This window comes from Desmodus rotundus, chromosome 11 (genome assembly GCF_022682495.2).
Source record: "Desmodus rotundus isolate HL8 chromosome 11, HLdesRot8A.1, whole genome shotgun sequence".
Classification (NCBI taxonomy): domain Eukaryota; kingdom Metazoa; phylum Chordata; class Mammalia; order Chiroptera; family Phyllostomidae; genus Desmodus; species Desmodus rotundus.
In genome coordinates, this window is record NC_071397.1 from 4035861 (window position 1) to 4045813 (window position 9953).

The 9953-nt window shown below is 54.0% G+C and overlaps 1 protein-coding gene across 1 annotated transcript; it reads left to right on the forward strand.

The window, feature by feature from the left end:
- The first annotated feature begins 492 nt into the window (after nucleotides 1-492).
- Nucleotides 493-9408, forward strand: MAPK13 (mitogen-activated protein kinase 13). The gene is made up of 12 exons (XM_024557722.3): nucleotides 493-709; nucleotides 1514-1643; nucleotides 2860-2918; nucleotides 6394-6502; nucleotides 6675-6704; nucleotides 7123-7170; nucleotides 7291-7405; nucleotides 7549-7620; nucleotides 8146-8225; nucleotides 8460-8538; nucleotides 8628-8801; nucleotides 9080-9408. The coding sequence occupies exons 1-12, from the start codon at nucleotides 591-593 to the stop codon at nucleotides 9160-9162; spliced, it is 1098 nt and encodes a 365-aa protein (XP_024413490.1). The 5' UTR covers nucleotides 493-590; the 3' UTR covers nucleotides 9163-9408.
- Nucleotides 9409-9953: the final 545 nt, after the last annotated feature.

Consider the following 9953-nt stretch of genomic DNA (forward strand, 5'->3'; position numbering starts at 1 on the left):
GGAGTTTCCCTCGAGCCTCACTGACCATCAAAGTGTGGCCCAGAGGCCCTCTGAACTTGAGAGCTGGTTGGAAACGAAGGGTCTTGGCTCTACCCCGGACGGACTGGACCAGAAGCCGTGTTTGAATAAAATAACGCTCTCAGGGGATTCGCGTTCACAGTCAAGTGGGAGACGCACTGGGCTATTCCGTCTGTTTTTGTACCTGTTTGAAACCTTCCATAATCAAAAGGTTGTTGGGTTTTGTTTCCTTTTTCCGAAATTGTCTTCAATATCCCCGGGAGATCTTCCTGCAAGAGCCCCGGGCCGCGCAGAGCTGGGAGACCCTGCCTGCCCTCCCGCCGCCCTACGCGGGCCCCCGAAGTCTACGGAGCCGCAGCACCCGGCCAGGAAGCGCCGCTCTGTGCAGGTCGGCGCACCTGGGCGAGCCGGCAGGTGGGACGCGTCGCGGGCCGGCCCCGCCCCCGCGCGGGGGGGAGGAGCGGGCCGGGCGGGGCGGGCGCTGCCAGGGCCGCGACGGGGCCTGGCGCTGGCAGCCCCGTGGGCCGCGGACGCAGCCGCCTCGCTGCGGCAGCCGAGATCGGGTGCGCGGGATGAGCCTCACGCGGAAAAAGGGCTTCTACAAGCAGGACGTCAACAAGACCGCCTGGGAGCTGCCCAAGACCTACCTGTCCCCGACGCACGTCGGCAGCGGGGCTTATGGTTCCGTGTGGTGAGATCCCCGGGCCTGTGCGCCCTCTGGGGCACCGGGACGTGGGGGCAAGGGGCTCCCGGGGCGTCGGGGCGGACGGACGGCGGCCGCCCAGGTCACGGGACTCAGGTGGAGCCACCCGAAGGTCGGGGACGGTTCCAGGCACCTCCTCTGCGCTCCCGGACCCCCCTGGGATGGCCCCTCTCCTGTTGGGCCCCCGGGGTCGCGCGCCCACCACCTTGACCTTGGACTACAAGGCCCAGTGTCCCGAGGGCTTGGAAGACCCTCCCGGGGGCTTTTCCGGGGAGGACTCGGGGAAAGCTGGGAGGCTAAGGAGAGTGTGAGCGACAAGCCTCTGGCGGTCGCGGAGGCTGGCCTGGGATCGATCACCCCAGGCGCCTCCTCCCTTTCTCTGGCTTTGTGGGGTTTCTGTGGGTTGAATTAAGACCGGGTCTGGACTTGAACCTTATAAAGGACCCCAAAGTTCTTCCGGGCGAATCCCCGTTGTTACAAATGGGTGCGCTGAGACCCGAAGAGGGAGCAGTGACTTGCCAAGTTGCACGGAGTGAGACTCCCTGCGGCTCTGGATCCCGCTGGGGTTAACTGTGTCCGACCCCGGTGCATGGACCTCTCTCAGTGTGTCTGCTCCCTCCTCCAGCCCCGAGCCCCACTGTGCGTCATCAGCTCCCTCACATTCCGGGCCCTGGGCATCCGTTTCTCCCAGCCTAGGCTGCAGGCCAGGAGGGATTGGGGTGAGGATGGCCTGGGAGTAGCACTGCCCAGGGAGGACAAGTGCTGCCCGCTGACCTGCCTGTGCTCCCACAGCTGCGCCGTGGACAAGCGGTCAGGGGAGAAGGTGGCCATCAAGAAGCTGAGCCGGCCCTTCCAGTCTGAGATCTTTGCCAAGCGGGCCTATCGGGAGCTGCTGCTGCTGAAACACATGCAGCATGAGAACGTAGGCTGAGCCCCGGGCTGCTGGAAAAGGCGGGAATCCCTCCTGTGTGTGGGAGAGGGTACAGAGGGCTCAGGACAGGGCCAGAAGAAGCGCAGCCTCCCCCTGGCTCCTCTGACCCCAGTTCCTCGCTTCATTATTAAGCTGGGGTGCAGGACCTGCCCTGCCTACTTCCCAGGAAGGGTGTAAAGGGTATGTCTGGCAGTGGCCCAGAATGAGCTTGGCGAGATACAGACTTACTCTCTCACTGTTATTAGGAAATGGGCATAGAGGAACGTTGTAACCTGTTCTAGATCTAAGAGCTGGTGCCCAGAATCCAGGTTACTGTTGTTTGTGCATGTGACCCTGATAATAATAACTCCAACAACAATAAAAAGAGATACATACAGTATCGAGCACCTATTATGTAGCAGGCTCCGTTCAAAGAGCTTTGCATAAACCCACTTGTTTAATCCTCAAAGTACTGTTACTCCCATATACAGATGGGGAAACTGAGGCACAAAAGACCCACAGATTGCATGGGTAGTCAGTGGCATAGCTGGGATTTGAATTTAGGCAGCCTGGCTCCTGGTCTCAGTGCATAACCATTCAACTGTCCTATCTGATAGAAACAGCTAGAAAACTAGTGACCCAGCATTGGGCCCAGCAGCCACCCTTTGCTCTAGGATACCCAGATTGGAAGGCAAACATTTAAAATAACAATTTCAAATTTTTATGCACATTTTAAGCCCCATTCCTCTTCAACAATCCTCCCTATGGCCTCCAGCCAGGAGTGAACTTGCCCCTGGCTCTGAGCCAGCCCTTTGGTAGGCAAGAATCAATGTGGCAGGAGATGGAAGGTCAAGGGCAGGGAGCCTGCTGGCTGGAAGGCCCCTTCTCCTTGATTCCCTTCACCACTCATGGCTTCCTGCCTGAGCTGAGAGTGGGTTTGTGCTGTGTGCCCCGAATACCAGATCTGGGGCAGTGAGCACTGGAATGTCTGCCTCCCCTTCTCCCCAGCCTGACTGTCCATCACTGTGCACCACAGGCTCCCTCCCAGCTAGGGGGGTTCCTCTTCTGCCTCTGCCCCTTAACTGCTTCCAAGAAGGCTGGGAACCTGCCTCCTGCTGGAGATGGTGTATTAGGAAAGGGTGGGTGGTCCTGTGCATGACTGGGCTCCAGGGGAGGTAGGGAGAGGGCTGAGCAGCTGCCCAGCCCTTAGCAGCAACCTTCTCCCCAGGTCATCGGGCTCCTGGACGTCTTCACTCCAGCCTCCTCCCTGCGGAGCTTCCAGGACTTGTGAGTCTGGCTGCACTGGGTTCCAGGGTACTGCAGTCCTTACTTGCCGCTGGGGAGCAACTTGGTAGTGGGGGAGTCCAGATTCTCTCTTCTGGGTAGGGGACTTCCTGCCCTGGCAGTCCCCATGCCTTTGGGTTGTTAAGGTGTGATTCTCTCTTAAGAGATCCTTTCAGCCAAGGGTGTTTATTTTAGGGGCAGTATCATTTTATCTTTTTACCTAATTGTTTGCTCTTTCTCTTCTCCCTCTGATACCCCTATGATGCAAATGTTGGAGTGCTTGCTGTTGTTCCAGAGGCTGCTTCCACTATCCTTATTTATTTGGGTTCTTTTTTTTTCTTGTTATTCTGATTGGTTGTTTTATGCTTCCTTATGTTCTAAAAGTTTTATGGTTTCAGATCTTAGATTTTAAGTTTTTAATCATTTTGAGTTTATTCTTGTATATGGTATAAGAATGTGGTCTAGTTTCATTTTTTTTTTGCATATAGCTGTCCAGTTTTCCTAACACCATTTATCAACTAGACTGTCTTTACCCCACTGTATGTTCTTGCCTCTTTTGTCGTAGATTAATTGACTATATAGCTGTGGGAGTTGGGGGGGGGGCTCTCTATTCTATTCCATTGATCTATGCCAGTACCATGCTGTTTTGATTATAGTAGCCTTACAGTATAGTTTGATATCAGGTAGCATAATACCTCCAACTTTGTTCTACATTATCTAGGTCGCTTAGGCTACTTGGGATCTTTTGTGGTTCCATAGAAACTTTAGGATCATTTATTCCAGTTCTGTGAAAAATGCCATTGCACTGACTCTGTATCACTTTGGGTAGTATGGGCATTTTTAACAATGTTAATTGTTCCCATCCATGAGCATGCTATGTGCTTCCGTGTATGTGTATCTGCTTCAATGTCTTTCTTCAGGGTCTTAGAATTTTCCAAGTACAGGTCTTTTACCTCCTTGATTAAATTTATTTCCAGGTATTTTGTATGCAGTTGTAAATGGCATTGTTTTCTTAGTTTCTCTTTCTGATAGTTTGTACATAAAAATGCAACCAATTTCTGAATATTAATTTTGTATCCTGCTACTTCACTGAACTCATTTATCAATTCTAGTAGGGTTTTTTTTTGTGGTATCTTTAGGGTTCTCTATATTTGGTATGATGGCATCTGCAAATAAGGACAGTTATACTTTTTCATGTCCAATTTGGATGCTTTTTATTTCGTTTTTCTTGTCCAGTTGCTGTGACTAGGTCTTCCAGTACTATGTTGAATGAAAGTGGTTGAAGTGGACCTCCTTGGCTTCTTGTCTTTTTCCTGATCTTAAGGAAAACACTTTGAACTTTTCATTGTTGACTATGATATTGGCTGTGGGTTTGTCATATATGGCCTTCATCGTGTTGAGGTGTGTTTTGAATGGAGTTTTTCCTATAATGTGCTTAGCAGTTGGAATTTAATGTGACCAGCTCCTCTGGCAGGGTAGGGGTCTGTCTGGGTAGGGTGAGGGCGCGGTTTCCAAATCAATGCTAATAGTAGTATGGTCAGTGGTCTGGGCGAGCTAGGTGTGGGTAGAGTGCTGAGGACTGCATGCTGCCTCGGGGGGGTTCACAGAGGAGGCAACATTTGAACTCAAGCCTGCAGGGTGAGTAGAAGTTTGCCTTGGGTAGAAGGGGCTGAGGGCATCCCAGGTAGGAGGGACCGTGGGGGCAGGGGCCATGGTGCATGGAAGAGGCTGGACTGTTTGGGCAATATTGAGAAGTTTAGTGTGGCTGGTTTGGTCAAGCTAAGTCTAGACTTGATCCCATAGGCAGCTTCAAGTAAGTCCATGGAGGATTTCAGCAGGGAGATGATGTGGTCAGATTGGATTTTGGGGATGTACTCTGGTGGCAGTGAGAAAAGAACAGGGAGCAGCTTTGGGAGGCAGAAACCTGGAGGGTAGCGTTCCAGACCCAGCCCTCGATCTAAATAGAGTGGAGGTGATGGTATGCCGAGAGCGGACCAAAGGCCCTTGGGATGCAGTGCCTGGAGAGGCAGTGTAGGTCAAGGTGCCAGGTTCCTGCTTAGAATACAAGGTGGAAGAGGAAGAATAAATCTTAGGAGAAAGATAATGAACCTCATTATGGAAACTTCACTTTTGAAGAGCCTATGAACATTCAAGTGTTTGTTCAGAAGTTGCAAATAAATCTGGAGCCCAGGAGAGGAAGGTCGGGGCTAGGAATGTGGATTGGGTTGGAATAATCGCCCATGGATGGCAGCCGAAGCCCAGGGACAGGCTAGTGCAGAGCGTGACAGGGTAGTGTTGATGACGAGCTCAACATTCAAGGGAAGGTCCAAAGGATGAGCAGATGAAGAGCTGGGAGCATCTGATCAGGGACAGAGGAGAATAGGCGGAGAATCTTGAGGGAGTGACAGACTTTGCAAAAGGTCAGATAGGAAGAGAGGGAGCCAGGGGTGGGCTGGACCATTATCTGCGACCTTGATCAGAGCAGTTTTGGTGGTGGGGGTGGGACAAGCACAGGTACCAGGTTGTCGGAAGCCCAGGCAGTGGAGTGAAGAGGTGTGGAACACTCTTTCTAGAAGTTTGGTGGGGAGAAAGAGGGAGAAGGGGAAGTTAGTTAAGAAACAAGGTCAAGGGAAGGTAGTTCTAGCACAGTGAGACTTCAGCAAGTGTGTGGGCCAAGTAGAAAGAACCAGGGTCCATGTAGCGGGGAGAAAGACAGAGGTGGGGAAGGGACTCTGCGTCGAGCTGGGTCTGGCAGAAGGGAGGGTGTGGTCAGGCAGAAGAAGGCTTCTAAAAGTCACAGGCTCATGGAATGGCCTCCACCACATGCTGGGTTTTTTTTTGGGGGGGGGGGTTGCCTTTAATACTTTTTTCAATCTTTATCATTTTTTGTTCTGGACTTTGCTGTTATTACCTTGAGTACCAGTTACATTTTGCTGACCTTGATCTGTTTTTGCAATCCTTTAAGAGGGTGCAGTGGCTTAGCCACCTCCTTCTTCCTTCTTCCATCCTCCTGGAAATTGCTTTATTGTTTCCTTCTTGGGAGGGCAGATGTTTTTGGTTGTTCCTGGAGCCATCTCAGCCAGGCATGACCCTCTGGGAGAGAGATTTGGACCGAAGCAGAAGGAAATATTGAGAGATGTTTCTAACTCACAGCTCTGGCTTTCTGTGGGGCACGGAGGAGGGCAAGGAAAGAGCACCTGTGAACTGAGGGAACACAGCTCCACTTGGTTTCCCCGAGCATGCTCAGCTGACTGCTCACCCTGAGCTCTGCCAGCTGAGCGGCTGCTGTGGCGAGGCCGGGAGCCGGGAGCAAGGAGGCCTGTGTGAGGGCTCTGGCTGGCTGTGGTCGGGCTGGTTCTGCTCACCCACGGAGGTCCTTTTGAGTCCCCTGTTTTGTTCCAGCCCCTTGCCTCCCCTCTGAGCTCAGACCTGGGCTGGGTGGGACTCAGGACTAGACACAAAGCCCCGTGCCTTGCAGCTACCTGGTGATGCCTTTCATGCAGACGGACCTGCAGAAGATCATGGGCATGGAGTTCAGTGAGGACAAGATCCAGTACTTGGTGTATCAGATGCTCAAGGGTCTCAAGGTGAGCAGGGTCTGGAGGGCGGTAGAGGGGGTGAGACCTGAGGATTGTGGGAGGCCTGGCCTCAGGGCTGGGAGAGCACACAGTGGCAGGGCGGAGGAGGGTCGGAACCAGCCTGGAAAGCCTGCTGTGAAGCTGGGCACAAGACCCACCCTTCTCTCTCTCCCCCACACAGTACATCCACTCCGCAGGAGTCATCCACAGGGTGAGTGCTTTCTCTGCAACACTCCCTCCCACCCTGGAGGGGTTCTCCTCAGCCAGGGAGGGAAAAGTAGAGGGAGGGCGTGGTCTTTGGGGACATGGGATACGGATTTTTCGGGCCCAGCCTTGGCCTAGGAAGGCCTGCTTCAAAGGAATCGCTGTGTTCGGGGGAACTTTGGGGGGAAATGCTGCAAACAAAGCAAGCCCTGGTGTTTCCGGCTCCAAGAATCGGGAGCATTTTACAGCTGGCTGGGGCTGCAGGGCATCTTGTCCAACCCTCCAACCCTTGTGTTCCACCCAAGGAGCCTGGCGCCCAGAGAGGGGAAGGGGTTTGGTGAGGTTGCGTGCCCAGCACTGGCCGAGTTGGGACAAGCTGCCATATCTGCCTCTCAGCCTGATGCTCGCTCTCTCTTCTCATCTAGGACCTGAAGCCGGGCAACCTTGCTGTGAATGAGGACTGTGAGCTGAAGGTGAGTGGCCCAGGCAGGGTCAGCTGGGTTGGGGTGGACCCCTCTCCCGCAGAAGCCTCCTCTAGCTGCTCTAAGAGACTTCTCCTCAGCAAGCTCCTTCCCTATGTTCCCGAGTCACAGATCTTGGATTTTGGGCTGGCGCGGCATGCAGACGCCGAGATGACTGGCTACGTGGTGACCCGCTGGTACAGGGCCCCCGAGGTTATCCTAAGCTGGATGCACTACAACCAGACTGGTCAGTGGTCAGCTGCCTGGGGACAGTCTGGACCTGGAGGTCTTCTCTGGCAGCTTCCCAAGGCCATCTTGGTTACTCTGGGTTGACTGACCGCTGGGCCGTGGTCAGCAGTCCAGGTGACACTTCCTCCCCTCCCTTGGCAGTGGACATCTGGTCTGTGGGCTGTATCATGGCAGAGATGCTGACGGGGAAAACGCTGTTCAAGGGGAAAGATTGTATCCTTTGCTGGAAAAGCCAAACTCCATCCAGGGATTCATTCCTTCAACAGACAGTTTCTTATTTAAATCTCTTTTTCTTAATGGGGAAGAGATACATGCTCACTGTAGAACAATTTTAAAGTGCAGACAAGCAAAGCGATAAAAAGTAGCCACCTGTCATCCCTCCATGATGGAGGAAATACTTCGCATTTTGGCATCACACAATAATTGAGCGCCTGTGTGTACAGTGCAGCATCGAGGGGGAAGTGCGGGCCTGCCTGGCCGAAGTCAGGGTGGGGAGAGGACCAGGCAACCGCTGGGCGTAACCAAGTGGGATGAGGGCCGGATGCAGCACCTCCGGGAGCATTGGTGGGAGAGACCCTTAACCTAGCCCAGCTGGAGAAGCCTTCCAGAGACCAAAGCACAAGGGGAATAGGTGCCTGGAGCCTGGGTGGTTGCCACAGGGCCTGGGTGGGAGTGGCGGGAAGGGCAGCTTCAGATCCTCCAGCAAAACGTGAGGCCGAGCCTTAACCTGCTGCCAAGACCTGGACCAGTTGACCCAGATCCTGAAAGTGACTGGGGTGCCAGGTGCAGAGTTTGTGCAGAAGCTGAACGACAAAGCGGTGTGTGGCTGGGGGCCTGGCTGACCAGGTGGGCGGGCTGCAGGCTTCGGGAAGGAGGGCTTACCTCTGCCTCCCTCTGCCAGGGCCAGTGCTTCTGCCTTCATCCCTCTTCGGGCTCTGACCTGAGCCTTCAGCCCTGCTGGGCCTTTTCTGGGATCCTTGCTCTATGCTCCTCAGGCCTGAGCCCCAAAGTGCTGACAGCTGGGGATTACTCAGTGCTTTTCCACCTTCCAGGCCAAGTCCTACATCCAGTCCCTGCCACAGAGCCCCAAGAAGGATTTCTCTCAGCTCTTCCCACGCGCCAGCCCCCAGGGTGAGTCTCGGGCCTGGGCCTCTGCATCCTGTCCCGGCGGGCGGCCCACCTCTCCCAGGCCGGGAGTGAGGCTCATGCTCTCGCTGCAGCCACAGACCTGCTGGAAAAGATGCTGGAGCTGGACGTGGACAAGCGCTTGACGGCCTCGCAGGCCCTCGCCCACCCCTTCTTTGAACCCTTCCGGGACCCAGAGGAGGAGACGGAGGCCCAGAAATTTGATGATTCCTTAGAACATGAGAAACTTACAGTGGACGAATGGAAGCGTAAGAGCTGGGGGCTTGGGCTCCTTCCTCTCTCTGCCTGCAGCCTTTCTGTCCTTCGCTGCCTGTTTTCACGCCTGCCTCTCTGCGGGCCTCTCTGCCGGCCCCTGCACCCTCCTGGAGCTACTGCCTCCTTCCCTCTGAGCAGATGTGGTCCCTGCGTGCATTTCTTCCTCCCCGAGCTGACTTACAACTCCATGCTGTGTCTGTGGGGACAGGGGGCCAGCTCTTTCTGGCCCTCAGCACCCCCTCCCCACCTTGAGCCACCCTGCCTTTCTCAGAGCACATCTACAAGGAGATTGTGAACTTCAGCCCCATTGCCCGGAAGGACTCGCGACGCCGGAGTGGCATGAAGCTACAGTGACTTGTCCAGCTGACCCCTGGCCGAGCCCGGGGACCAACACATGGCACCCCCTTCCAGACACTTCCCCTAGGACCAATATTTATTTGTCACTACTGAACCCTTCTGGGTTACAGCCTTCTAAGCCCAGGACTGAGGGCCTTTGTCCTTGTGTAGGAAACAGGCCTAATGGGTGCAGGTGTCAAAGATGTTGGTTGGGAGAAAGTAGCTCCGGTCATAACTGACCACATTAAATGCCTGTCTGGAGAATCACCTGTGTGTGGGCTCCTTTCCTTCTTGGCTCTAGTGGGGCTAAGAGGGCGGACTGAGCCGGGGCTGGGGTCTGTATCAGTGATGGTGTATTCGTTTGCTAGGGCTGCCGTAGCAATGACCACAGACTGGGTGGCTTAAAACAATAGAGACTTATACTCTCACGGTTCACAAGGCTAGAAGCCTGAAATCAAGATGCTGGAAGGGTCTACAGAAGAACACTTGCTTGCTTCTATTTTAAGCTTCTTGCAGCTCCTAGGGTCTTTGGTGTCCTTGGCTTGTGGCTGCTTCAGTCCACTTTCCGCCTCTGTCTTTACAAGGTCTTCTCTCCTGTGTATGTTTGTCTGCCTTCCCCCTCTTCTTATAAGAAGACCAGTTGTTTTCCCCCCTATTTTATTTCATTTATTTTTTGGGTGCATAACAGTGTGAATATACTTAACACTTTTTTCTTAAATATATTTTATTGATTATGCTATTACAGTTGTCCCATTTCCCCCTGTTCACTCCCCTCCTCCCTGCACACCCCCTCCCGCCCACATTCTGCC

What these genes read in the sequence shown, in the direction of transcription:
- MAPK13 (XM_024557722.3), top strand. Translation starts at nt 591, where the DNA reads ATGAGCCTCACGCGGAAAAAGGGCTTCTACAAGCAGGACGTCAACAAG. An exon ending in AGATGCTCAAGGGTCTCAAG is followed by an intron (nt 6,503 to 6,674) that starts GTGAGCAGGGTC and finishes TCCCCCACACAG; the next exon opens with TACATCCACTCCGCAGGAGT. An exon ending in AGAAGCTGAACGACAAAGCG is followed by an intron (nt 8,226 to 8,459) that starts GTGTGTGGCTGG and finishes TCCACCTTCCAG; the next exon opens with GCCAAGTCCTACATCCAGTC.